The sequence below is a fragment of the Daldinia vernicosa genome (assembly GCF_022497035.1).
Source record: "Daldinia vernicosa strain CBS 139.73 unplaced genomic scaffold F5Y00scaffold_41, whole genome shotgun sequence".
NCBI classification, from domain to species: domain Eukaryota; kingdom Fungi; phylum Ascomycota; class Sordariomycetes; order Xylariales; family Hypoxylaceae; genus Daldinia; species Daldinia vernicosa.
This window is the reverse complement of record NW_025953957.1, coordinates 224916-251460: the sequence shown is the minus strand read 5'-3', so window position 1 is coordinate 251460 and position 26545 is coordinate 224916. Positions and strand designations below refer to the sequence as shown.

The 26545-nt window shown below is 46.8% G+C and overlaps 10 protein-coding genes across 10 annotated transcripts; 5 read left to right on the top strand and 5 right to left on the bottom strand.

Moving 5' to 3' along the window:
• Window positions 1–1993: 1993 nt before the first annotated feature.
• Window positions 1994–3433, bottom strand: F5Y00DRAFT_243372 (siroheme synthase middle domains-like protein). The gene is made up of 2 exons (XM_048008660.1): window positions 3089–3433; window positions 1994–3027 (listed from the first exon to the last, which is right to left on the bottom strand). Exons 1-2 carry the CDS (start codon window positions 3209–3211, stop codon window positions 2329–2331), a joined length of 822 nt encoding a protein of 273 aa, XP_047862657.1. The 5' UTR covers window positions 3212–3433; the 3' UTR covers window positions 1994–2328.
• A 623-nt stretch (window positions 3434–4056) lies between these two features.
• F5Y00DRAFT_139728 (uncharacterized protein) lies at window positions 4057–6351 on the top strand. The gene has a single exon (XM_048004349.1). The coding sequence runs from the start codon at window positions 4143–4145 to the stop codon at window positions 6123–6125; it is 1983 nt and encodes a 660-aa protein (XP_047862656.1). The 5' UTR covers window positions 4057–4142; the 3' UTR covers window positions 6126–6351.
• F5Y00DRAFT_139729 (uncharacterized protein) lies at window positions 6352–7811 on the bottom strand. The gene has a single exon (XM_048004350.1). It carries the CDS (start codon window positions 7690–7692, stop codon window positions 6577–6579), a length of 1116 nt encoding a protein of 371 aa, XP_047862655.1. The 5' UTR covers window positions 7693–7811; the 3' UTR covers window positions 6352–6576.
• Window positions 7812–8031: 220 nt separating this feature from the next.
• On the top strand, window positions 8032–10080 carry F5Y00DRAFT_139722 (kinetochore complex Sim4 subunit Fta1-domain-containing protein). Its single transcript, XM_048004348.1, has one exon. The coding sequence runs from the start codon at window positions 8280–8282 to the stop codon at window positions 9756–9758; it is 1479 nt and encodes a 492-aa protein (XP_047862654.1). The 5' UTR covers window positions 8032–8279; the 3' UTR covers window positions 9759–10080.
• A 323-nt stretch (window positions 10081–10403) lies between these two features.
• F5Y00DRAFT_254489 (apses-domain-containing protein) lies at window positions 10404–12684 on the bottom strand (the record flags this gene model as incomplete). The annotated part of the gene is made up of 2 exons (XM_048010174.1): window positions 10404–11005; window positions 11061–12684. 2 exons carry the CDS (start codon window positions 12682–12684, stop codon window positions 10404–10406), a joined length of 2226 nt encoding a protein of 741 aa, XP_047862653.1.
• A 1689-nt stretch (window positions 12685–14373) lies between these two features.
• F5Y00DRAFT_139697 (uncharacterized protein) lies at window positions 14374–15497 on the top strand. Its single transcript, XM_048004347.1, has one exon. The coding sequence runs from the start codon at window positions 14397–14399 to the stop codon at window positions 15432–15434; it is 1038 nt and encodes a 345-aa protein (XP_047862652.1). The 5' UTR covers window positions 14374–14396; the 3' UTR covers window positions 15435–15497.
• A 62-nt stretch (window positions 15498–15559) lies between these two features.
• F5Y00DRAFT_264336 (N-acetyltransferase) lies at window positions 15560–16185 on the bottom strand (the record flags this gene model as incomplete). The annotated part of the gene is made up of 2 exons (XM_048011641.1): window positions 15560–16068; window positions 16143–16185. The coding sequence occupies 2 exons, from the start codon at window positions 16183–16185 to the stop codon at window positions 15560–15562; spliced, it is 552 nt and encodes a 183-aa protein (XP_047862651.1).
• Window positions 16186–17440: 1255 nt separating this feature from the next.
• F5Y00DRAFT_243364 (MFS general substrate transporter) lies at window positions 17441–19772 on the top strand. Its single transcript, XM_048008659.1, has 8 exons — window positions 17441–17761; window positions 17833–17877; window positions 17930–17988; window positions 18045–18188; window positions 18392–18526; window positions 18582–18641; window positions 18704–18958; window positions 19013–19772. The coding sequence occupies exons 1-8, from the start codon at window positions 17593–17595 to the stop codon at window positions 19598–19600; spliced, it is 1455 nt and encodes a 484-aa protein (XP_047862650.1). The 5' UTR covers window positions 17441–17592; the 3' UTR covers window positions 19601–19772.
• Window positions 19689–20853, bottom strand: F5Y00DRAFT_243363 (putative nucleoside-diphosphate-sugar epimerase). The gene is made up of 2 exons (XM_048008658.1): window positions 20434–20853; window positions 19689–20373 (listed from the first exon to the last, which is right to left on the bottom strand). Exons 1-2 carry the CDS (start codon window positions 20691–20693, stop codon window positions 19872–19874), a joined length of 762 nt encoding a protein of 253 aa, XP_047862649.1. The 5' UTR covers window positions 20694–20853; the 3' UTR covers window positions 19689–19871.
• Window positions 20854–22410: 1557 nt separating this feature from the next.
• F5Y00DRAFT_243355 (uncharacterized protein) lies at window positions 22411–25858 on the top strand. Its single transcript, XM_048008657.1, has 7 exons — window positions 22411–22936; window positions 23002–23571; window positions 23632–24156; window positions 24222–24360; window positions 24419–24495; window positions 24555–24628; window positions 24693–25858. The coding sequence occupies exons 1-7, from the start codon at window positions 22740–22742 to the stop codon at window positions 25391–25393; spliced, it is 2283 nt and encodes a 760-aa protein (XP_047862648.1). The 5' UTR covers window positions 22411–22739; the 3' UTR covers window positions 25394–25858.
• Window positions 25859–26545: the final 687 nt, after the last annotated feature.

Here is a 26545-nt window from a genome sequence, read left to right as displayed (position 1 = left end):
TCAACTGCCTTCTAATCCTTTTTTGGCCACATCTACAATTACACAGTTGCATATACTTAAGCGAAAGAGCTGCAGCCGGCCCCCAGTGTACAAAGATTTTGCAGGGAACCCCCGAGCAGGTCTAGAAATTGGCTCGCTTAGCAGCTCTCGGTGAGTGTCTCTTTGCTTCTTCCACCCGTACCTACCGGAGTAGTCCCCCTCAACCTTAGATGCTCATAAATATACTCGGAGATCAATTGATCCATTGGAATCTAATCACCGCTCTTTCCGTACTGAAAAGCGAATCCTCAGGGAAGTATTGGCCACACTCTTATGCTGGTGGCTTCGATCGTCATGCCATCCGGAACGCCATACACCACTAGAAAGAATTGACCGCCTCTCTTTTTTTCTCCATCTTGTAAATGCACTATACCCAGCAAGCTCAGAAACTTGCAGCATTCTAGACCAATCTCGCTATGATAAACGGAAAGAAGACTTTTGTATGCAACACTACAACCGTGAATTTATCTAGGTTCAAAGTCTTCGTGTTATGTATACTCTATGGCTCATAAAAATCTATGATATAGACCTCTTATATGAGAGAGTAACCGATAAATCACGGCATATTCCCAGTAGCCCCCATAGCGTAACTAGCTTTTACATATTTCTATCCTCGAGGCCGAGCCATTACCTAGCTTCCAGCCTAACAGGTAAATATCTACTCGTGCTGACTTAAGATTATCCGGAACATTCGATACTCATCTGTAAAGCGATAATGTACCCGAGTCAGGGGCCTCTTCTACATTTATGCCTCATTGTGAGCCTAGTATCAACTTCTACATAGGCTAATATCCTATGATTACTTCATGAGGCGCCCCGTGTCCCCAGGAGTTGTATAGTTGAAACATATTCCTTTATGCTACTACCATCATTGTATTAGTAGAGGCAGCAGATCTGCAATCGGTACGCAATGAAGTAGTTGATTTTGATGTAAGCTTCTATTCAACGGAGAGAACGAACAGGGATGCTTGATCAAACCAAGATCACGGCGATCCCGATGGAACAGAATTTAGATATATAACTTCGCTTGGTAAGCTTACAGTCACCACTGACTAATTAGGACGCTTCTTCACACGCATGTACCAAGATGTACTTGTGTTAGACAAGTGTAGGTGGTCATGATGAATCATAATAGGCCGAAGGCCTCAAAATAGGATATCGTGAATAAAGAAAGCATTAATGGTAAGAATATGTTTTGAATATATGGTTCATATACTATAATGCCTCTTGGCTTTTGTAGTGTTATAGGAGTAGGATGACTATCGCCAGTGGCCGGGCTATCATTGATATAAAGGGCGGCGAAGGATAATATAATTTATCAATGCTTGAAAGGAGTCACGTATAGCATACTTGTTCATAAATACCTACTCGAATAGCACTGAGCTTAGAATTAATATGATCTCGAGGAATATTTAGATCCAAACCGGTCTACATACGGCTTTTGTGGTCATCTTTTAACATGCCCTTACACGTCTGCCATCCTTCGCCTAGAGAGTCATAATCCCGATGTCCTTGTAGCAAAAAGCCTCCATAATGATCTGCACTTGTCATCCTTGGGTCGACATTGTTTGAGCCAACATAGGATTTCGTAGATAATGTCTGGGGAGAGCCTTTGGGAAAGTTAAGAATTAGTCTACATTACTCTCTAACTGAGTATATGAGACAATAGCAAGTACTCTATATTAAACTGGGGAGTGAAGCTGAATTTACAATCCTTCTACTATCCTTCAGATACGTTAGGACCTCATGAACGAATCAAGAGTCCCGTTTAAAGCCTCAAGCTAGACTCAACGCTACTATCGGTTGCTGAACTAGGTCTACCAGATATAGGCTTCACATTCTGCAGAACAGTTTGGATCTTTGTATCGCCGAAGAGCGAAGTTAAAGGCGATCGTCATAGGGTCAAGGATAGGCTAGTATAAATTCAACATGTAACTTTAGTTTATAGGTGAACCCCGTATTCGCCAACACAAGATGTAGGAAAGGACTTAGTATATATCTACATAGGAAGTCGATGGGATTATAAGCATTTAGATATACATTATTATGAGGGTTGTTAAGATAGTATGGTATTATGATCGTAGTCCCTTTAGTATATTGTGGATTTGGCTCTTTTTTTTTAAAAAAAAATCCGTTTGGCCCCAGCTATCTTAAGATGTGGTACTGGACAACGGGCGTATAGATTAAAGACGGGTAGTCTGGATTATTTCCCTCGTCTCTCTGGTTAATTTACTAGGTACTATCTCTGCCCAACCCCTGAAACATTCCAGAGAGCTTCCAAGTGGCTGCCTATGCGACAACGCTAAAACCGAAAGAACCATCGAAAAGATCGATATCTTCTGGTTCCCTTCCACCTCGCATGGCCTGGAGCATATCTAATTGGGGGACGTCGTTAGGAGGATAGAACTTTAAAAGGTTATCAATATCTTCGTCGGTGAGCCCGCACATTTCATTCCAACTATAGGCATCGCTAACCCTCGTCATCCAACGCATCCTCTTGGGACCCTCATCGGGGCTTGGGGCTATCTGGCGTAGCTTAGCACGTAGTGAGCCGATCCTCTCGATAGCATCACCAATGTTTGAGGGCAACTGACTCCCGATCCACTTCCTAATACTGGCAGCGAGTCTCGGTCCCTTTCCGTTGGTGCTGACCATGATCTGCAAGGGTCCATCACGATGTACGCTTCCAAAATAAAAGTCGCACTCGGGCGGGACGTCAGCAATGTTAGCCGGAATGCGATGCTCCTTGCATAACTTCCAGATTTGAGTTGAAGCAGCAGGATCATCGATAGCGACAAGTACCATGTCGGGAGGTCCGTTATTTGGAGGTAATGTCTCTAGATCTGAAGGTTGGAATACGCGATCGATATAAGTGACCTCGTCGTTGTCGATACGATGCCGTACTTCGGGATTGAGACCGGAAGAAGGGCTTACGACGGTAACATTGGCATCGGCGTTGAGAACGTTGAGGATGCGGCCAGCCGCCACCTAAGCAGGGATATGTCAGTTGGGATATCTCTTTAGGAGAAATTCCGGTATACAATCTTACCTCGCCGCCGCCGATCACTAGGACCTGTTTGTTCTTGACCTGCCAGGCCAGAATCAAACTGCCACCGCCCTGGACTGGTGGGAATTTGTCCTCGTTATTACTCGCCATTCTATCATCTATCATTCAACTAGCTTCGAGCTCCAGCAAGTTACTGCATGATCGTCACGTCAAAGACAATGAATGGGTTTGAGATGCTTAAAATACAGAGAAGGGAAGAAAGGAGGTTGCAGTAACTTAAAGCATATTTGTTTTGATTTTAATTACCTATACGTGTTTCTCCGAAAAAGCTCAATCGGAGAGTGAACGAATAATGAGCATGGAGAGTTTTGATACGTTGAAGTTGCGATAAAAAATAAATAATGTTATGACAAAAAAGCTAAGATCCATTTATATTATGTCTCAAGTATTAGAATAGTGGCACACGACAGCAGAGTACCTAAGGTACATCATATAGGTACATTACCTAGGTATATTTCAAAATGTACATGTATATTATGTATGTACCTCACTACCTAACCTGGACGATTATGTATTAGGCCAAGTGCTAATATACGTCATATCGATAACTCTATACATATACCTAGGTGTTAATGTTCAAAGTTATTAAGAGGTAGTTACGCTAAGAATTAAACATTACCTAATGCTTGTATTGTACCACTTCCACGTCCCTGAGGCGTATGTACATACCTACACGTAACATAACCTTAGCGTTACTTTACATCCTTTTGCCTTGCGCCGCAACTCTCCAACTACCAACTACCAACAACTACCAACTACCAACAACTACCAACTACCAACTACAAACTACGAGAAATATATCGAATCTACGACTACAAGCCGCGAATCTGGAACTTCTGCAAGCGACCCGATGGGCAGATTGAGCTTGTTGCTTATACTACGAAAGCCTGTCTCCTCGGATTTAAATTCCCATACCTGCGACTTGACGTCTCGTCAACACCTTCTCGACACCTTCTCTCACAAGTTCCGATTGTGGTTACGGATATCCGGCGTCCTCATGGCTTTTCAAATACCGGAATTCTAGAAGAAGCCTAACATGTCTGGTCGGAGGCTTGGCGGGGGGAGGATACTCGGTAGTGGGAAGGGTTTGGCCCCTCCAGCACCTCCAGCCGTCCAAAGGGAGAGAGCTGCTAGCCCCTCGGCTCCGTCTGACAGCACATTGTCCATCGGCTCTCCCGCTACATCCATCTCTCCCGACACTCCTAGCCCCTTAACCAGCTTTGCGCAGGATCTCACCTCCAATGTTAGTCTAGGAGGGCCGAGTACTGGCGGTCAGTCAGGCTCCAAGCTTGTATGTCCCATATGCGAGGAAGAGATGTTGACGCTGCTGCAATTAAATCGCCATATCGACGATGCCCATCAGGAGCTACCTGAATTCGAACAGGATGAAGTCAAGTCTTGGATAGACAAGCAAGTCCTCAAGGCTAAGAAATTTCAGCCTCTCTCCCTTATAAATCAGAAGCTCCGTGGCCTCGAAGTCTTCGAGTCTAATGAATCGACCCCACTCCCTGTCCCTGTCACCAGTAGGGCAAACAGGGCCCCCGTTCCCGATTCGCCGCTAGATCCTGACGATATAATCACCAAAACCCATTGGCAGCGACAGGGTCTAAATGACCTATGCACCGACCCGGCTTGCGGAAAGAGATTAGGTGCCGTCAACGGCAACATAAACTGTAGACAATGCGGGAGACTATTCTGCGAGGAGCATACGATGTATCAGATGAAATTATCAAGGTCGGCCTCGCACGAACCTGTGAGGGGTTACTGGTATCGTGTGTGTGAAACGTGCTACAAGTCGAGAGAAGGATATAACGACCACAACGGGCTGATAAGGGATCACATGCAAGAATTTTCAGCGATACGCAGGAAGAAAGTCGATAGACAAACCTTAGAGATATCGCGATTAGAAAAGAGGCTTACGAAGCTGACTCAATTGCTCATTCACTTACCTGAAGAGGCGGGGGTAAGCGGTGGTGCGGGCCTGCTATCTCCCCTAGCCGCGCAGAGGAGTCAACGGAAGGCGATTGAACAATCAGTTGTGACATGGGAGGATGACGGCAAGGTTCCGAAATGTCGGTTCTGCCAGCAGGAATTCTCCTGGACATTCAGAAGGCATCATTGCCGAATATGTGGACGGGTAGTATGCGCAGATCCCCAGACCAATTGTTCGTCCGAAGTAGGCCTGAGCGTCGCAAATCCGTCTGTTCCTGTATCAGAAAAATTGGGAGGAGAAAACTCTATAGGTATTGATATTCGTATGTGTCGTGATTGCAAGTCTACCATATTCTCAAAGCGGGACTTTATGGAATCTATTATACACAAACCACCTGACCAACGGGCATACGAGACGCTGAAGCAGTTTGAACGGGGAATCCAGCTCATATTGCCTACGTTCCAGAAAGCTCTCTTGCCACTGCAGGACGAGAGTAACACACCAAGCCATGCCCAGATCCAGGAGGCGTCCAAACTCAGGAAGCGGCTCACCGACAGCTTTACTAAATACGACGTGGCAGCGCGACGAATCCGTGATATGAAAACGGACAGCCCAACACAACGGCAACTGCAGAAGACCATCCACCAAGCGGCCTCCGCGTTCTTGCATATGCATATGCTACCGCTTAAGAATCTTCCGCGGATGCTAAAGCATAACAGCTCCAGCTCCAGTTCCGCTAAGAGCCGCCTGCTCGCCAATGGCCACGTAGCGAGCCCGCTACGGAACGGCAGTGACATGCTCGAGACGGCCAGCCAGACCAGTGAGGCTAGTACAGTAGTGTCTGCGTTGGAAACGGAAGAGAAAGAGCTGCGTGAACGGTTGATCGTCTTAGAAGAGCAGAAATATATGGTACAAGCCATGATTAGCGGGGCGCACGGCGCGAGGCGGTTCGAGGAGGTTAGCGCCCTAACGCGGAACGTTGAGGAGTTAGAAACAGAAATCGAAAGCGTGAAAGGCAAGGTCACGGCTGTCGAGGAGAGGTGGCAAGGCCTCTACGCGAATGGCGGGCCCGGTTTAATCTTATGAAATGTCATGCTTGAACTTGAACCGATCCTAATAATTTAGAAAGGTATCTATTAAGGTGTAATAAGGCTGCTGAGCAAGACCCAACACGAGGCCGGACGTGAAAACATGGCTTTCTCACGGTGACGAATTTGAATTACTGCATGGCATCGGCATGGCGTTGGTTGGGTAGAGGCTGCCTAGTATCTATCTACGAGGTTGTCGTAATTTTCAAGAGGGACTTGGAATGCGAGCAAAACATTATAAGAGTCTTTTATAGGAATTCCATTAGGAATTTCATTATTCAAATCCACCCCGTGTTTATCTATCGATGGTCTGATATTTGTCGTATAACAATGTAAATAACATTGTCTAACATTATCGTTCAAGCTTTCTAAAATGCATACATGACTGTTTTTGTTCATACGTGCGTAACACCTATTTATACCGGAGCGTATTGCGGAGTAAAGACATGTCAAGACGGGTAATTAGCAGGCCTCTTTGGCGATTGTAGCATCGCGGACCGCAAGTGTCGGAGCCGAATATCATTGGCCTCGGGCCATACCTTGGTGAGCTTATAATCGGCAAGTAGGTCTGTCGAGTTCCACGGAAGTGCAACGTAGCGGTCACCGTAGCGATCCCAGAACACCTCATCCCAAGGGGTAAGCTCCTCGACGCGGCGTTGACCCAGCTCCTGTTTCAACGCGTCAAACATGACCAAAGGCACCTGATCTGGCATCTCCCCCGGCTGCGCATTCCGGTTCTGGGAGAATGATAGCATATCCCGGACCGCCTCATTAACACCCTGGAGAATGATCCGATCGTTGCGAGCCATCTCAATACACATCCTTGACCATCTGATGGCAGATGGTAGGGGAGGTGTTAGCTGCGGGTCGTAAGCCCACCCCAACTCATAGTCATCGCCATCTGATGAACCACTACTGTAAGAAAAAAGTCCGTCGCTGTTGGTGATGGGCATTTCCTCAAACGGGAGGTTGAAGCTACAGTTCTCGATGGAGAGACAGAGCACGTCATCGACATGGACACTGACCACCCGGTGCTCCAATGGTTCCAGATGATCAGCTCGTCGCTTGCCGGACGGTTTTGGTTGGAGGTATGGAAGTTCGGGGCGGTAACGCATGGGGATCAATTTTCGTAGCTGGCCATCTGCCGCTCTCACAAATAGGCCACGACGAGGGCGAGTTAGTGTGATAGTAGCGGCCTCGGCTGGAGAGAGAGCACACACATCACGGGCTTCTCGACAAACGCGACGTAGCGTCTCCCGAGCCTGCCATGCTGAAGGATCGTACTGGGAGACTGTTTCATCGTCATCATCGATGGATAGACGTCTCAGGTCCAGGTACAGCCAGGAAGGAGAAGTACTCTGATTAACGCCGTGATGATCGTTAGGTATGCAATGAACGTTGAAAAAGTTGATGCCAGGTGTGGGAAGGGCCATGCGCCAGATATGATGCCGTAACTCGGGCGGCAACTCCTGGAATTTAGAGAAGAGAAGTGGAACGGAACTCATAAGTGAACTTGTAGATGGATTAGGTTGATCGTATAGGTGGTTATTCTCAATCAGCGCCATTGGTGTAGCCTTTATAGTTTAGAATTAAATTGGCTGTGACTGAAGTGTATAACTAGCTTATATGACTTGAGAAGCTCTTGACACGTTGAAGCTTGGTGAAGTTGTATGTAATATTTGAAGTTAGAAAATGACGAAAGACGAGACAATGTTGAGAGACTTACCTACCAGGTACCTAAGGAAGGTATGTAGGTACTTCGTACATACATGTACCTATGTATGTACCTCCACCCCGCATTAAGCTATCGATTAGGTACATTAGCGTAAGGTAGGTTTAATACATTTGGGTTACAGAAGCAACATCCGAATTTGAACCTGGAAACAACTTCAATTATTCCACGATTCGGATTCAATTGACCCTTAACAATATCGAATATCTCAGCTTCATCTACATTTACCTATGCGCCAATTAGTTTAATCATTCCAACCATCTTGTCATTGTAAAATCCGGGCTAACATTAGCTCTATTTGAACGCGACGGCCGCGACGAACGCGTCGACTTGCATCGTTACTCGCCATAACTTTTACATTCACAATTGCTCAAATTCATTTGAGCCAATCTAGTCCATATCGAATAGATAAATCATCCAATGCCGCCTCGAAGACGAGAGAATAAAGAAGCAGTAGAGCCGCCCGCGGAACCTGCCTCGCCATCGCCAGATCCAGACCTAGAACGCTCCCCTCCAGGATCCGATGCGTCGCCAAGTGCCGACTTGTCCCACAACGATTCGGAGCCGCCACGCTTCTTCAACACCACATTTACTACGTATCGTGTGTCGCCTCTCTACGTAGGTAAACAAAAATTAACGCATGCGCGCCTACAACTCCTATCCAAGCATCTACGAGACACTCTCGTTGGCGACGTAGTGCGCGGCGTACAGGTCGGGTTGGACGGAGATGCAGAATTAGGGCGTACAGGTGCCTTATATGCTGTGGAGTGGCGATGGGTCGATGCCGAGAAGATACTCAGAGGAGGTAGTCGGCGAGAAGGTAGCGTAGAGTTGGGGAATGACGCCGACGAAACCGATGAGCGGGCGCAAGGGGGTAAACAGCGAGCTCTATCTATAGAGCTAAGGTACGAGAACGCTCGGTTTAGCGCTCTGCTCTTGTCCGATCTATCTGAAGACGAAGACATACCAGGCTCTAATTACCGGCCCTCGTGGACGTGGCGGACGGATGATAATAGTGGCTCCAAGCCGGGAGAAGATGATGGAACGGCATTCTTACACTTGCCGTTGCTTCTATTCCGGATGCCCGCACCTCTCAAATCCGTACTCGTTGATTTCCTATCCAACACTTTTGACTGCCGTGTTAGCCCCCTTGCGCTAGGCACACGGACGCTCGTGAGTAGTTGGGAGGCTTGGTTGTCCGATAATCACTCCAACAGAAACCGACATATGCCGAGTAAACATATTCTTATTACGCTCGGTTTTCACGTTGAGCCAAGGGAATCTAAAGGGCAAAGTAGTGGAAATGAACTTGATTATACAAGTGAACAAAATCAAGGCCAAAAGCAAGATCTGCCTCGTGTAGGCATAAAAACTATTGACATTACCATTCCCGCCGCGGATGTGTACCGGTTCCTACGCGTGGGTGAGAAGCTCGGTAGCAAACCTACGGCTGCCGTCATAACGAGGAAGCGGAAAACGGACGTACAAACCGCTTTATCAGATGACCAGCAGAGTAGGAGGCGCCGGAAGCTCGCGGGCGGCAAGAATGAAGAAGGATGGGCATGGCACAGGCAGTATCACGATAGTATCGAAGGAGAAGCAGAGGAGAACATTATCAAGCAGCCATTCACCGATGCCCTAGCCGCGTACATGTGGCACCACCTTGGCCTGGACATGTTCCACCCGGGCGTTCGCGTGCAACGAGTTGCATGTGACGGGTTCGCACTGTCTGAAGGGAGGCTTAAAGTATTCGCCCCGGTTCGCGGGCATAGCAACGATAGCGATGGCGATGAGCAGGAATCTTCCGCGTGGAAGCTAGTCCAAGGGTTGGTGCGGAAAGCTAAAGGGACGTCAAGTTGGGCTTCCGGAGCAGTAGCAAATATGATACGACAGCATTGAGGTGTAAATACCTAGGGACACGAAGTGTGACTTATAACCTAAGAAATTAAGGATGCTGGTACAGCAGAGATACCTAAAATTAGGAACAGCTTATGAAGGCGTGGATGGTTAATGATACCCTCGGATGTAGCACTGGTAAGGAGTTATAACAGGTCAAATGAAAATTCATTTATTCTTCACTCACTCTCACTCTCACTCTCACTCAGGTGTCTGCTCAGGTACCTCTTATGTAGGTAGTCCATAGTGTCTCATCCCTATTCACCCCTGCATCAAGAAAGGAAAATAATTATGGAGGCCCATTTGAATCTCAAGAGTGAACAGCCAACTTGCTCTCAAATCGGCAACGATTACCAGATAAAACATCGGGATGGATACCCTATCATGTGAGATATGTGCGTTTAAAAACTCGGCGCCTTGCTTGCGACTTGTGGTGCTCAGCTTGTACCTATATACAGTCGGCCGCGGGATAATGCTGGGCGTAGAATCATAACCCCTCCCTCTCCCTAAACCCGCCAACGGTTGCCGTTAAATGCAGCCAGCACACGGTCCTAATATCGAAGATGTACAAATCCAACAATGCCATGCCTCATACAAAACCTATTTGTAAAACCCCTTACGCCCAAAGCCGTTACACAATTTCAATCATCAATGCACCCCATCAACACCACCAAGAAATCTCCGTATGCGGCCGATCTCAAGTTCCCCCTTTTCGCTCTCCACGGCACGTAATAAGCCGTCTACGACGACGTCAACTTCGCTTTCCGATACACCGGTACACAGCGCTACTACACGCCGGTATTTGACTTCAACCTCTTTGCTGCGGCCTTTGAGCGAACCTATGCTCTTCCGCATAGCATCTTTCCTATTCCTTAGTGCTTGTATACGTGCACGGAGGACCACGGAGTTAGGCAGCAGAGCGGCATTCGGCGCATCTCCATCCGCAGGCTCCAAAGCTGCATTGAGTTCCGTCTCCCAAGAGTTATTTGCATCTAGGCGACCATAATTTTGTTCCAATCGCATCAAGTGCTTCTGCTCCTCGTCACGGCCCCGACTAAGGTTACTTATCTTCTGACGCGCGAGAGATTGTGACTTGGCAGCTGTTTGTAACGTCTCAAGCTGGCGTCGCGCATCTCCCAACTGGGTAGACGTCGTTCGCAAAGAGACATGAAGCGAATCAATGTCTTGTTGCTTCTTCCTCAGTTCCGTTTGGAAGGTGTTGGAAGTCTCATTCAGTAGGTGTGTGATGGCTAGGATAAGTTAGGATTAGCAAATAAATGAATGGGACCTTGTCCATAAACTTACAGGTAATAATCTCAGCACTGCTCTCTCGGGTCTTCTGGCAAGTACCAGTAATATTTGCCTTGTCAGTTACCGTTAGATCACCATTAGCCCCATCTTCCCCAAGGTCACCGCCCACTCCAAAGTCAACCGGTCTGAGGCCTGCCTTGTTAGCGATGCTGGGATCTGCACCCACTTCAAGTAACTGCGAGATGATACTCCTATTTCCAATCCGTGCCGCGATATTTAACGCGGTATCGCCGGACTTATCTTGCGCATTTACAATCTCGCTCATGAATCGACCGATGCCCATCTTCGGTTGGCTAGAATTGCCGTTTGCTGTCGTATTTTGGCTGCTCGGCGCGCTCCCTTGTCTCACAACCCACTCCAGGAGGCTCTCCAAGTAGTATCTGCTGGAATGGCTCCTACCCTTCACGGCACTTGTGACAGCAATATGATGCAAAACGGTTCGACCCTTGTTATCTCGAACGTCGATAGTGTTACCTAAGACGTCGAGTAATTCAGGGAACGAAACTTGATCTGAGTTATTCGTTACCGCCGATGCTCTCATCAAAGCTGTTTCGCCCGAAGCATTGATTCGGTAAGGATTCGCTCCCGCCGATATCAACGCTCGCAGAAGAGGTATTCGAGCTAAGGTAGCGGCCCAGTGAAGAGCAGTATGACTTGATGCATCTATTGGTGCGTCGAGGTCCAAAGGCGATAGCGTCTGGAAAGCTTCGTTTTGAGAGTAGTCAGAGGCGTTGGCATTAGGATCTAGGAAGAGCCCCATGAGTAGGTTGCGCTTCTGGTCCGCCTCCGGAGAGAGCTCAAAGGGTAAGGGGGGTAGTGGCACAGCGTCGTTCTCATGTACGTCGATGCCGGCTTGAGAGTATTGGAAAGATTCGTTGGGCTCCGTAGGCGAGCCGGGGAAATTATTGGCGTACATATCCATAGAATGCGACACGTATCCAAAACTATCTGCGGGAGTAACGACTTTTTGACGTTTTCGCGATGGCTCTTCGCCGTTGAAGATCTGTGTATTCTGGGTTGAATACGCCGAGTCAACATTTTGGCCGTAGTCGGAGGTAAAGCTCTGCTGAGAATTCCCCGGAAAGTCGTCGACGTTCTGCATCGAAGACTGCCGACTAAAACTAGGTGGCCTTGTCGGACCATTCCGACCTCTCGGGCCGGGCGAATCGAAGCGAGCCTTGCTGATAGCAGCGACAGCGTTAGATGCCGTACTCGAGATGTTCTTAAAGAAGGTTCCAGATAACCCATTGGCGCGAATGTCGTTTCCAGCGTACATGCGCTTTCTTTGCGCAGCCATAGCCTGCTCTTTGGTAGGGGTATTGATGTCTCCCCTACCCGCGATGCCACCATCCTGGCCCATGTCGTAGATTAAGAGAGGACGAAGCAATTCTTCAACTCCGTATTGACGGCATACCTCAACGCCTCGATCGAATTTAATCCAGGTGCCCTGGTATTTCCCATAACCGCCTTGCACCTTTTCATGTTCGCCAGTCTGTATCTCCTTTTCAAGGATTTTCGTTCGCTTCCCCTTATCAATGTTGGCAACCTTGAGGATCTGAGTAGCATTTAACCAACTATCTGCGCGGCGGCGCATGACAGCGACACCGTTAACCTCCATCTCGTATACGTCTGTGCCAGAGTAAACGGCCTATATAGGTAGATAAAGGTTAGCGTGATAAGCTCGACAAGTCGAAGCTGATATAGCTTAAAGGGGTGGGGATGAAAAGAAGGCTACTGACAGAATATATTTGTGGTGCATTATGGTCGTGACCAAGCCCATTTCCTAACCTCATATTGGAATCGGAAAACTGCCTATATGGTGGTTGAGTCGGCTGGCTCATTGTAAAAGACTGTTGCGACGAAGGTTGCGATTGCGACATTTTGACGCTGTCTATAGCAGCGACTACGCCGCCGCTTCTCTCAGTGGAAGCCGGAAATTGTGACGAAGACAGAATAGAAGACTGTGATTGGCGTTGAGAACTCGATAAAGCTTGAAGAGAGTTATTAGCTTGTTCGGCAGTAGTGCGTGGGACGTCAAGCTGTTGATAATGATGCGAGATAGCGGTTGTTGCCGAGGCCATCGGTGGTAGAGTAGTATTAGCAGTATCAGGATGTAGAGTAGCGGGTCAAAGTGGATTCGAGATGTGCAGAAATCCCGGGACTCGTCAATGAGATTAAAGGTAGAAAAAAAATCAATCTGAGTCCGAGATAATGTGGATCGTTAAGGGGGGGACAATGCGCCGGTAGCCTTAAAGATACATAGCATATGCCCGCTCAGTCGTTGTTGCTATCAATTGTCTCCAATTAGGTAGATGCGGATCGTATGTAGGCATGTACCGTACCTCCTACTGAGGAAGGAGTTGTGCGATTCGTTGTAAATTGTAAGTTGCAAGTTGCAAGGTACATGAAAGGTACCTTCCGATGCAATAAGTGGAAGCAAAAGAAGGATCGAATTAACGACCAATATGATGCTAGTGTACCACTTATCACAAGATTACAAAAAAGCTTTTTGAGGCGGTGATGTAGAATAATGGTTGTAATAATAAAAATTATTCTAACCTCGGACCAGTCGGCGCAGGATGGAGTGAGATATAATTTAATATAAGGGTATACTGAGATATGCCAGGCAATGCAGAGACGCAGAGATGTAAAGATGCAAAGACACGGGTCAGATCAATCAGATCACACTGACGCGCTTTTCCCATGCACTTCTTCGTTGGACAAGCCCTTGGATAGGACCGTAGGGTTACTCTCGCGACTATTTTATTAATTCCCGTTCCAGGCTCCGAAGATGCCAAAATTGGAATTCAATTAAAAGGTAGGAATTAGGAATAGTGCATTGCCGCGCGAAAAAGGGCGAGCATAAACGGACGTGTCAGTTTCGTGTAATCGTGAAGTCGTGACTTGTAATAAAATAAAATAAAATAGGTAAACTGTACCTAGGGCGAGACACGCGCGTGTGTGGCCGTTAAAATTGTAGAAATAAGGGAACGTGATGCACAGACCGCCTCTTGACATAATTAAAGTGAGGGGAGGGTAGTGTCCGAAATGTACATAGGGTACCTAGACTAGCTGACAAGCCAGAAGTGTATTGTACATGGAAGGTGGGGTCTTTTTAAGGAATCTAGCACGAATTACGTACAGTATCATGTACCTACGGATGTACAGATGTATGTGCATATGTACCTAATGTACCTAATGGACATTAGCTCACATCTCCATTAATGATTAAGCTTATCTAACTTTATATGGATGTTCCATTAAATGAGGATTGTATGTACCTAGGTACCTAATCATAATTCCGTCCATCTCATCAACTTTTCTACCGCAATGCCTTTACAGATCCCTCACCCAAACACTCCCCTACATCTCTATCGACACCTACTTCGAGAAGCCACATACCTTCCTCTCCTCTGCCGACCCTGGATAACTGACCGAATTCAAGCCCGCTTTCGCGATTGTCTTGAAAAACCAGACCCCAAACCCTATATCAAAGATGCTCACCACTATCTCCGATACCTTCGTTCCGCAAACACCGGCCATGTCGAGCGGATGCTGCGCCTATGTCGTCTAGCAACAGGCAGGATCGGCAAACGACGCCGTATTCTGGGCAGGACCGAGCTATCCAGTAGCCCTCCGAGCAACTCTGATGAACTAGAAGAGAGAATTATGCTACCCAATGGCAAGTCGCGAGAGCCCGACTGGTTAGACAACTGGTCCATAGAAAAGGTTATGGCCATTGCCAGTTCACAAAGCGAGCATCAAGGCAAAAAAAACCTACCTTTTACTATGCGCCGAAACGTCAACCCAAAGAATAGCATTCCGACAGAAAATTGTTTTGGTCGCCCGCTCACTGCGAAATTGGCAAGGAATAAACTAAAGAAACATTGGAAAGCAATTCTCCGCCAGTTGCTGCCCCCGCTACCCCGAGGAGAATGGGATCAGTTGGGTACCATTGCAAGAGGTGAAGCCGACGCTCAGTATTATAAGATGCCCCCAAGGAGACAAGTCGCGCAGTCGCTTTCGATTAGTCACAAATCCCCAGAGCCAACCTGGACAGACTTTGTGACGAAACCAATACGATCTCTAGAAAGAGGAAACTCGCGAAAGATGAAGAGCCTTAGCGGGCGTGAAGATGAGGATCCCCGAGGGCATGGACGGCCCATTGGCGTCCGAGTATTGGGTCGAAGGAGACTACGTCGCAGTTTATATATTGGCATCTGGCAAGCATCACCCATCGCAGAGAAGAATCCACGGTCGAACAAATGGTCTGTCACCTGGGGTAATAGCGAGCAGCCAGTTCCCAGTCCCAGAAAAAAGGATCTTCAGTTCTTTCAAGGTATCAATAAAGCCGGCGTACCTAGGTAAATAGTCCGTGAGCGGTTACTACTTTAATATCTTAGGTTCCCTCGCTTCGTCAGATTAGGTCCCCTACGGTACTATTGAAAAGTAGGTCATAAAGCAGATAGCTATACTTTTCCTAGCCAGATTGCTTAGTCTAACAGGCCAGCTAACTTGGTTAATCCCTCGCGATCAACTCGCATCCCTACCCAATCGTCCATCTTCTTAGCTCCAATGGATTCGTAGAATTGAATGCTCGGCTCGTTCCACTTTAGCACGCTCCATTCAAGCCTGCCGCCATTGGTTGCTACGACCTCCTTAGCCAACTCGACAAGCAGCTTCTTCCCGTAGCCCTTTTTCCGGTCCGTCGGCCGAACAAACAAGTCCTCGAGGTAGATACCTGCTTTCGATCGCCATGTGCTATAGTTGTAAAAGTACAGCGCCATACCAGCTGGTTTATTCTCTTCATTAAATAGAAGGAGGCATCTTGCCGGCCTCGAAGGTGATGTGGACTCGGTATTGGGAGCAGTGGAGGTTGATTCAACATTATCGGGGGCGAAGGCTATGGTAGAAAGGAGTGTGTCCTCGGTGGCTTCAACCGAATCGAGTTCATGCTCGTAGTCAGCCAACTCACGAATTTGTTGGAGAATTATCGGTACATCTACCAGAGGTCATACAATCAGCTTTTTTTTTTCCATTCGCGATGTATTTGGCACAAGTATCATTTTAGCATACCCTCTCGGCGAGCATGTCGAACTTTGCAGGATGCCGGTGCCATTGTGGAACGTTGAATCGAAGACGAATCTTAGTACGATATAAGATTGATACAGACCGGTTATTAGAGTGGATTGTATTCAATAAGAATACTTGTGGGAATTCATACATAAATAGCACCAATATCAATACCTACGCCCTTAATGTAATGCGGAAGCAGGACGGTGGGCGTTGTGGAGGGGTAAAAAAGGCACAGCACCGAGTTTCGGGAACCCGAACCTTAGTACCTACATATTCCCCACAACACTATGCATACCTTAATCAAGATGGCCGAATAGGAATTCATTCTATGTTTTCGTTTTACTTTAGAGAAACGGAAAGGTGGATACATGTCTCCTTTATATCAGCCGCAGGTGTGACGTTACCTTCTAAGACACTAGGTTTAGAAGTTACCTATACATAAACAAGAGCCAAGCTAGGTCGACCATACGCTGTTTATTTAAATTCGATACCATTCATATATCTATTATTCCTAGAGGTCATTCAGAATGATAAAATGCTATCACACTATTATCAATATCTCATGAAATCACTTCTTTCATATATAGCAGTTCAAGACCACTAACTACCTATAATACGCCTAGGGAATTTGAAAGTCAAAGTAGACGCTGGCTGAATAGAATATCGAAGTAGTTTCTTTGAAGTACATTATAACAATCTATCAAGAATAGGTTTAATCGAAATATATGATTATATAGTATCCGTCATGTAGACGGTCTTCGTTAAGGTCAAGTTACATTTTACCCAAGTGTAACATCCCGTCAACTACGAACTAAGACTTACAACACTATTTAGGCAATTCTACATGGACATTAAAAGTTGAACTAGAATAACTATACTATATCATATCCTTTTTACAATAGACTCAATGGGCAACCAAGCCATTCTTACGTAAACCCGTATAGCTACAATGTGCCAATAGTTAGTGTTAAAAACTCTTTAGAGATTTCTCGAGCGTAACTGAAAGCCAGTATAAAAACTATTTAAACCCCAACTAGTTAATACTCCTGATCTTCTATCAAGTCTGTTACAGTACGGTGGATATTAATGATATGAAGTGCTGGATAGGTACGAAATTTGTCACGTCAGACCGGGTTGATATGTCGTGATCCACCACATTCAAAGCTCTCACCAATCACGAAGCTTAGCAGCGTTGCAGACTCGGCTTAACCTCTCTAAAAGCAACCTGCATCGTCTATAGATATCTGAAGTCAGTTATTACTATTATGATGCCATGGACCAGGTCTCGTCCTCGATATGTTTGCGAGTTAGTCTGCGGAGTAGCTGAATTGCGCACTTCAGACACGCCAGATTAGAGATATTTTCCTCGCCTCTGTCTATCTCGACTACATTAAACGGACTACTAGTCATTATCTCTTCAAGCTTTCCGGCGCGGTTGTTCTTGTGGGAAATGGCCGAGAAGACTTTGGATGACGCTCCAGGAGGCGGTTCTGGTGCCTCCGACTCTGAGATCACGGTTTCAGGAATCAACGAGCGCGCGCTATTAAGAAAGCTGGACCTACGACTCTTACCTGCAGTTGGGGTATTGTATTTATTATCTTTTCTTGACCGAAGCAACGGTATGACGTGGAATTTTCTCTTCGTGATATCTGCTCTGGGTATCATGATCGCTAATTCGAATACTCTATAGTTGGCAATGCTCGTATCGAGGGTCTACTTGATGACGTCCACATAAGTAGGCACGCATGGTAAACTGATAGTCAGCTTACCGCTAACCTTTCATATAGCTGGAAACCAATATCTTACAGGCCTAACTCTGTACTTCGTGGGATATGTCCTGTTTGAGGTGAGACATTCGATAAATGCAATGATTCGAGCAGCGATGTATTAATCAGGGGGTAGATCCCTTGCAACATTATTCTCAAGCGCACAACGCCCAGAATTTGGCTGCCGACTTTAACGATAGTATGGGGAATTGTGGCAACTCTGATGGGCATAGTCCATAATCTAGCAGGTTTCCTCCTGAGCAGATTCTTTCTCGGTGTTGGTGAGTAACAGTAAATAGTAAATCCTATGAGACTATCACACCATCCCCTGTGATACCACCATTGTCGCCTACAACAACTAACTTATTAACAGTACGTAACAATATCTCTTATTGCTTTACTTGTTTGACCGTTCTACACCAAGGACGTGAAGCTTCAGTATAGGCTATCCTAAACTTGTACACGAATGCTCACATGAAACAGGCGGAAAGTGGTTTATTTCCAGGGGTAGTATTCTACTTCTCTATGTGGTACAAGAGGCGAGAGCGGCAATATCGCATATCCCTCTTCTTCAGCGCCGCATCTCTGGCTGGCGCATTTGGCGGTATCTTAGCTTATGTTCGTATATTCTTCACCATAACTCGGAAGAATTTGTTGGCTAACTTGGGTGTAGGGAATCGGAAGAATGGGAGGTATTGTATGGGAGAATGGGTGGCGCTGGATTTTTATCTTGGTTCGTCATCCGACCTCGTCGTTGGATACTATGGGAGTTTCTAACCTGAGATACTGGATTAGGAAGGCATTCTCACAGTCGTTGTGGCAACTGCGGCGTATGGATTTATTCACAACTACCCAGACACATCGAAGTTCCTAACCGAAGACGAACGGAAATTTATCCACCAGCGGTTGGCGGCAGACAGCGATTCTACGCATGACGAGCGCTTTAATTGGGGAGCCGTAGTAGAAGCACTGAAAGATCCAAGCTGCTGGCTCTACGGATTGGGATTTCATACGATGAGCTTACCTCTCTATACGCTATCTCTATTCTTGGTATGAAATACCTCAGTCTTGGTGGTATCAGCGCAGCAGCTAATTGTCTTATAGCCAACCATTATAGCCAACCTTGGATACACAGCGGCAACGGCGCAGCTACTCACCGTCCCACCGTATGCGTTCGCATTTATAACAACAGTCTCTGTAGCCGTTCTCTCCGAGCGACTTGGCCAAAGAGCAGTCTTTATTGGCGGCTCAGCTATCTTCGCTGTTATTGGTTACTCTATTTTGTTAGGAAACAGTGATCCGGTTGCCAGACCCGGAGTCAGCTACGTCGGCGTGTTCTTCGCTGCGGGAGGTATATATCCGGCAAGTGCCCTGGTTTTATCTTGGCCTGCTATCAACGTGTCCGGCCAGACGAAGCGAGCTATTGCAAATGCTATGCAAATTAGCATTGGGAACCTAGGTGCTGTGCTGGGTACACAACTGTACCGTTCTACGGACGGGCCTAGATTCATCGTGGGCCACTCCGTTGCACTTGGGTACCTCGTTGCTAATGCGGTGGTTGTTACGATTTTAGCTGTAAGGTTAAAGAAAGAAAATAAAAGGCGCGAGGGAATAGCAGAAGAAATAAAACACGTAGGGGAAGTAGCCGACTGGCAGGGAGATTCAGATCCGAGATGGCGGTTTGAATACTAATACACATTAAGTGTCCCTAGCAGCTAGATCGAGCATATTCAGGAGAGCATTTGATTAATCACCTTGTTACGGAGAAAGGAAATTGTCCAAAAAAAAAAAAAAAACCCCCCGAGCTGGTCGCATAGCTTCCATAGGTAAGATAGTCATACAATTTCAGAAAGGGCATCTACCCGCGGGCTATCTATAAGGTAGTAGTACATTAATATAGTCCTCTTATATACCTGAACACCCTATCACCAAAGCAGCTAAAATGAAATTCAGTGTTCTCTCACTAACGGCTGAGGCCTGATAATCGCCTAAACGCCGAATTCTCTAATATCGGGAATTCACCCTCCAACTGTATATCCTTTGCCTTGAACTGATCCTTATATCGTCCCATGGCCATTTCCGTCAAGAAGCGTCCTAGGTCCTGTGTAGGACTCCAGTAACTCTTGGCCACATACCTCATCGGTACCCCTAGAAGTACATAAGCAGCCGCGTACAAGGGCGTCTTGGCTGGAATATAGGGCTTGATAGCATCGTGACTGGCGGAATCAATAAATGCTGGGCGGATTGAGCTTGCATGAAAAGATGGGTTTGCTTTGCGCATCTCAGCCAGCGCCAATTCGGTCTCGCCCTTAACCCGGGCAAATATAGCAGAGAACCGACCCGGCTGTGTTGTTGCGCCCGTCCCTGAGACGTAAACGAAATTAAAAGGTTTCTCTTCGGAGCCTAGTTTTTGAAATGCTTCTGATGCCGCTAAAGTGTAGTCCTTGGTGATCTTTACATATTCCCTAAGAAAATTTGTTAATGAGATAAATATGGCAGCAAGGGTATTGTCTTAGGTAACTAACTCGGGGCCGACTTGTGTCTGACTGATGCCTAGAGCCCATACGCAGCCCGAAGCTCCCTTGAGCTGGGAAAGCAGCTCGGAATCATACTTCTCGAAGTCTTTATGGAGAATAACATGAACCCGAGGGTCTTTGACATCCTCGACCATCTTAACGGGCCGACGGCTAAGAATCGAGATCTTGCTGACATCCTTCATTTTGATCATGGCATCGAGAACGCCGGAGCCTACGAGGCCAGTGGCTCCGGTAAGTATCAGATGCATGGTCGTCGAGTATTTGCTTAGGCTTGGTATAAGAAACACGGATAATTTCGAGGTTTAACAATCGGTCCTTACAATAGCGGTAAACGATGATTAACTTCCACGCTGGGCGTTTCTACGAAGGCTACGGCTTTACTTATAAAAAAATCTAATAAATCTGACCATGCTCACTTATGGCTAAGGTATCTATCTAGGCTCTGAATTTTATGAATTTTAGCCCTACGAAGGCAGCTTAGAGCTGACGCTAGGAGGCTTAGACGTAGATGAGTGGGTGTAAGCGGACTTAGTGGACGTCAACACTGGCCGTGCATTAATCCCGCGGACGCCGTATATGGTATTATTTCAGCAAAATTATTAACCCCGATGGATCGTTATTTAGCCCGACGGCCCGTTTCCGAAAATGAATTCGTTGAATTGATTTGACAGACAAGCCGTGTATTCTAGTGTATCTCCGCCGCAATCATAACCTGAGTTAGATTTGAGTGAATAGTCTCCATGTTTACCTGTGTAGGTAGTCTAGGTAGCTAGCTATCAGGTAATTAGGTCTCTCGTCTCCTATAATGCGGATATTAGATGCATCGTTTGCGACGATACCTCAAGTCTCATTGACTAGGAGCTGCACATCGCTATACGTATAATGGTGGATTGAAAATAATTACGTTATTTCGAATACTGTCCAGCGAAATCAAGAAGTGTGCTGCCAACTGATGCAGAGAATAGCACTGACCAGTTGAGTCTTCGTGTAGGTATAAGTGTCATTCGAACCCTGTTACGTCAACAAATTATAAGCAAAGATTGATTGAAGAAGGCGAGGAAACTAGAGGTATTATCTACTATGTAGTGTCACACACACCTCACCAGTTATGAGATAATTTGACCCTTCGATTGAACACGAGATGGTGTTCACGTTCACGGACTTGATTACCGCGATAGGTAGTTGATAACTTGCAGGCTTCAATTATTGCAGTTTCTAACGCACGTGGCTTTAGCCTATGCTAAGCTGCGTGGCGCTTGTCTAGTAATGCAAGTTAAGGGATTGACATACGCAATCGAGTCGACCGCCGCTGATTCGTCTGTCGATGTGTGGTAAGAGTCGGTAGTATGTATTACTATTACTGCACAAGGTAGCGAGTATCCTTATCGGCTGTAATGGATGCATGTGCTGGCCACTTAGATGTGGTAGCTCAGCCCCGGATTCGCAGCTGTATTACATACATTAGTTTACCTACTATGTAGTTGAAAGGGTATGACAGAACCTAATGTATTCGACCATGTATGAACCGTAAGGCCAGATGAGGAATGTGTCAAGTAAGCAGTCAAGCGAGGGGCGATTACAGGAACCCTGACTAACTTTGATCGACCATGAGGCCAATCGATCTACGAGACTTGGTAAAATGGTAGCATTGCCCAGAAAAGTCTAGTGGACCTTGCAGGACTTAGTAATTCTAAAAAGTCCAACGAATTGAGGTCCTCTACATAACTGGATGGGACAGTGTGATGTAAGTGAGTTGAGAGGATTTGATGGTGGTGGTGGTGGTGGTAATGTATCGTGTCTTTGTTCCGGGTTGTTCCCATAAATCGTGCTTTTCCTTCCAACTTTTCCCGACTTGCGGGATATCGACCTCCTTTTAATATTGAATATTAATAAAGAAGAAATTGGTAAGAGAGCTTATAAGAGACAATTCTCATAGGACCAATAATTATCACGTGATACAAATATCCATCAATAAGGGAACCCTCGAGCTCTTAAATACATATATACAAACCTAACTTACATACCTCCAATACATACGCTTAGGTATCATATCATACATGTACCTACCTGAGGTCTCGACCCCTGACAAGAACTAAACAAGGTGCGGGGCCCCAAGACAACTTCTGCCGACCCAACAACCTTTGGACCCTCCAAAAAGACTCCACGATTCCACGATTCCGCGACAACTCCCGGAGATTAAATTCACTTGGTGCTAGTAGTGCTAGACGCGCCCAGTCTTTCATCTCGTCATACCTCCGCAACTTCTATGGCCTCCTCTTGTCTGCCGTGTCCCCATGTCGGATCGAATGGCGCCGAAATCAGATACTGATACAAGAGAAGAGGAGCGCCTTGCCGCCTGCTTCAACTGTAAGAAATCCAAGCTCAAATGTGTTCGGCCTAGCGGGTCTTCAACCTGTACGAGATGCACTCAGCGCTCAATTCAATGTTCCGCGCCGCTCTTTCACGTAGGTCGACATAAAGGGGTCAAGAAGTGAGTCGCAGCTATTCGTATTTCCATGGGTTTGCAAGGCACAGCTTGGCTAATAGCTCCGACAGCAAGCATTCGGGGCTAGAAAAGGCCGTCTTTCAGATTGAGCAAGCTTTAAGAAGGTCTAGCTCTGGCGCTTTGGATCAGATACAGACAGCTGATCAAGCTACCGAATTACGATTTCTGCTCGAGAGGAGTCGAGAGCTTTTAGGTAGTGATAATGGATTCTCCCGGCGCATATCGTCTCAGAATGGTATGGAGCATGATCAAGCGTCCGTGTCTCCCCAGCAGACTTCGACTTCATTAGGAACATCACCTTCCCAAACTTGTTCACGCGACGATTCGGCAGTGCATACCAAGGTCGAGGAAGATCAGCTAAGTCTAGATGACGCTGAGAATCCGCTACAACTACTCGCCCGGACGTCTGAGCTCCTATCATCCATAACACCACAGATGCAAGGGACCGGAGCAGGACGACTACTCGCCAAATCTACATCCAGTCGTGGTGTAGCTGGAGAGGGCGATGATCTACAAAAATTCTTCGGTCGTTTCCAAGCGCGACTGGATGTTGGCGAGGACCTTGACCCTATTGAATTGGGACTCATCACCCTCGCGGAGGCTGAAACATTATTCTCTTAGTATGAGCAGATCCCTTAGGAACTAAAGAGCTTCAGATTATCAAACTAACACTATTGCAGCTTCTACGAAAAACTCGCGCATACGCGCTGGGGCATTGACCCCGTTATACACACCGTAGACTTTGTTCGAGGTCGTTCGGCTTTTCTGTTGACCTCGATAGCTGCCGCGTCAGCACTTTTCTCTCCGTCCATGGAGTCATTATACAAAAGGCTTTCAAATCATCGCCAAAAGCTCGCCAGTCTTGTCATGGCGAAACGCTACAAGTCCGTGGAGATCATTCTAGCGTTTATGGTTAATATACCATGGATCTCGGCCGGTGAGCATTGGGCCGACGATGAAACATCGACCTACCTTTCTATGGCCCTAACGATCGCCTTGGACTTGTCGCTAAACAAGGTTATACTACCTCCATCCACAGAGCCGCGGAGCCCGAGGGACACTATTGCTACGTCTGATTGCATATCCGGCCGAAAAGCGCTTGGCATAGACGGTTTTAGCGACATCGATCCAGACTCTCCGAGGGGCCGCAGGCTTCTGAGAAGAAGGGAGAGGACTTGGTTGTCTCTATTTGTTCTTGAAAGAGGGTAACAAAACACCAAGACCCCGCTTCAAGTCAGCCAGCTAACCTCTTTTTTCTTCTTTACTATAGTGTCTGTCTCGCGAGAGGAAGGAATTATGTCCTTCCAATGTCGCCACTTATCGAGAATTGCGACCAATGGCATCTAAGCGACCTAGCTGATAGATGGGATGGTTCAATCGTCTCGGTGGCGGTTCTGAGGAGAGACTTGGTAATACTCACCCTTTGCGTAGCTACCGATGAGAAACTTACACTTAGGTACTTACTAGGCAAATCTGATCTCAAAAGTAAGATCAATATGTGACAGTTATGTCAACGGTAACAGCGAATTATCCGTTGTTGATAGGTACCTATGTTTTCTCTCCCTTGTAGTTACGAGTGGTGCTTACTGAGAGGCTACGATAGAGTAAAAAATGAAATCACCCTATTCTTCGATCGGTGGTATCAAACTTGGCCTTTGCAATTGGGGGATCGCGAGCGTCAGTATTTCAACTCCGACAAACTAATACGTACGGACTAATTAGGTAGCTAACTTCACTATAGAACTTTCGTTGCCCCCGTACGTCGAGATTCTCGCATCTCATACACGGTTATCCCTGTATAGTTCTGTGATTAACCACGGTACTGCGCCTGTGGGAGCACGTCATTTCTTCCGTGCTGCTGGTCTCTCGTCTGCGCTGAATGTCTTGCGAGTGGCTGTTCAAGGCGAAGGGCAGCTTAGATCGATGCCCAACAATACCGCCATCATGATATCATTCGCTGCGTGCTTTGCCCTCAGAGTCAGCACGGTTGCTGATGGTCGAAGCTCGAGTCTGGCGCCTAGCATCAGGGCTCTAATAGCAGAGACTACGGATGTACTAGAGAGAATAGGATCAACTCCAATCCAACGGAAAGGTCTCTCTTGTCTATTTGCTGGACAGCTGAGACAGATACTGAAGTACGCATCGCGCGCTTCAGAAGCAGCACAGGCTCTGCCGGAGCTAAACGGAGACGTGACGAAGCACGCCTCAATTTATACGGATTTGAATGCCGCTCATATGGCAGCCCACCAAGGGGCGATACAAATGCCGGTGGCATCGTCAAATCTACCACCGGACTATTTATTATTCTCCACCATGTCTAATGAAAACCAGCTAGATGAGGCTATCCACAGCACTGACATTGGGCTTAATGCATTTTGGGAGGATTTCCAGTTCCAAAGCGCTGACTTGGACTGGATGGACTGGTCAACTTTCAGCACCTAGATGTACAAATTCCATGTCTATTGTTTGGGCAGCACGGCGTTTCGGCGTTCCGCGAATTAAAGGGAGCATCAATCTGGTGGTGTTGGGCACGGGACGGGAGGGCATTTGGATAATATCGGTTCAATGCATTGTCTATTATGATAGCCTTAGTCTTCCCAACGTTTCTAAGATAGAAGGCGGACGGATCATACCCTACTAAGACCCTTCTCGCATAAGATAGTACGAAGGGTTGCAAGGATACGTTGATTAAAAATAACGATTATCTTGCGTACGACTCTGTTTACTAAGGAAACCACGAGATTTCCAAGCATTATAGGCATTATGAGTTTCTAGAACAGTGTTCGAAGGCCCGCTACGATGCAGCCAAGAAGCAAGACATTTTTAATACTTCGGCATTGTGTGTGCCCAATGTGACAGAACATATCACACAAGACACTGGACAGGGCTGTTGAGGGCAAGTTAAAGATACCATAAGGACCCCGAGATTGTGAGATATCTGTCTGAGCAAAGCTATTGGTTAAGTTAGTGACTGTCTACCGCTCCCTTGCCATCGATCCCACACACATACACATCCCGGGGCTTATCGTGCAGTAGTCCCGAGCAATCATACCTTTGGTCAGCCTTTTTTAAGCTTTTACTACACTTTGGACGTGCAGATTTGTCTAGTAATGAATAACGTAGACCTTGTTACTTACCTCTTACCTCCTAGGACCAGGGAGGTACCTATAACAAGCCCCATAGCTTCAAAAGCCATGTCGGTCGTATATCAAAATCCGCACCTTAATACGTTCCCCCCCCCCCCCCCCCCCTCCTCGCAAGCCAACTCCGGTAGCCAAGTATGATCGGCTTACTCTCTCCCACGACAAAGGCTTACCCCACACGCCAATTCGAAATGGATTTGATGCCCTGTCGGGACCCCTGGCTTCTCCCCAACTTTCAACAAGAGTACTAATGCAGTAGTAATCTAAGTCCCCCGCAATCTAACTGGTGTTCCATTTAGGCTTGCCAACTTATTTGCCCAATGTCGTGGTACCGTATTTAGCTGTTGGTCGCGAAGCTTTTCAAGGTTTGATGTAGTACGGGTGATCTAAACAAAGGCAAAACCGCCCAACCTTCTTCTTCCCTCTCTCTCTCCCTCTGCCTCTGCCTCTG

Coding starts and splice junctions, on each gene's coding strand:
- F5Y00DRAFT_139728 (XM_048004349.1), top strand. CDS start 4,143: ATGTCTGGTCGGAGGCTTGGCGGGGGGAGGATACTCGGTAGTGGGAAG.
- F5Y00DRAFT_243372 (XM_048008660.1), bottom strand. CDS start 3,211: ATGATAGATGATAGAATGGCGAGTAATAACGAGGACAAATTCCCACCA. Junction 3,028..3,088: donor TAGTGATCGGCGGCGGCGAG/GTAAGATTGTAT, acceptor ATCCCTGCTTAG/GTGGCGGCTGGCCGCATCCT.
- F5Y00DRAFT_139729 (XM_048004350.1), bottom strand. CDS start 7,692: ATGGCGCTGATTGAGAATAACCACCTATACGATCAACCTAATCCATCT.
- F5Y00DRAFT_139722 (XM_048004348.1), top strand. CDS start 8,280: ATGCCGCCTCGAAGACGAGAGAATAAAGAAGCAGTAGAGCCGCCCGCG.
- F5Y00DRAFT_243363 (XM_048008658.1), bottom strand. CDS start 20,693: ATGCATCTGATACTTACCGGAGCCACTGGCCTCGTAGGCTCCGGCGTT. Junction 20,374..20,433: donor CAGACACAAGTCGGCCCCGA/GTTAGTTACCTA, acceptor AAATTTTCTTAG/GGAATATGTAAAGATCACCA.
- F5Y00DRAFT_243355 (XM_048008657.1), top strand. CDS start 22,740: ATGTCGGATCGAATGGCGCCGAAATCAGATACTGATACAAGAGAAGAG. Junction 24,361..24,418: donor CGGTTCTGAGGAGAGACTTG/GTAATACTCACC, acceptor GGTACTTACTAG/GCAAATCTGATCTCAAAAGT. Junction 24,496..24,554: donor GAATTATCCGTTGTTGATAG/GTACCTATGTTT, acceptor AGGCTACGATAG/AGTAAAAAATGAAATCACCC.
- F5Y00DRAFT_139697 (XM_048004347.1), top strand. CDS start 14,397: ATGCCTTTACAGATCCCTCACCCAAACACTCCCCTACATCTCTATCGA.
- F5Y00DRAFT_243364 (XM_048008659.1), top strand. CDS start 17,593: ATGGCCGAGAAGACTTTGGATGACGCTCCAGGAGGCGGTTCTGGTGCC. Junction 18,527..18,581: donor TTGGCGGTATCTTAGCTTAT/GTTCGTATATTC, acceptor ACTTGGGTGTAG/GGAATCGGAAGAATGGGAGG. Junction 18,959..19,012: donor ATACGCTATCTCTATTCTTG/GTATGAAATACC, acceptor ATTGTCTTATAG/CCAACCATTATAGCCAACCT.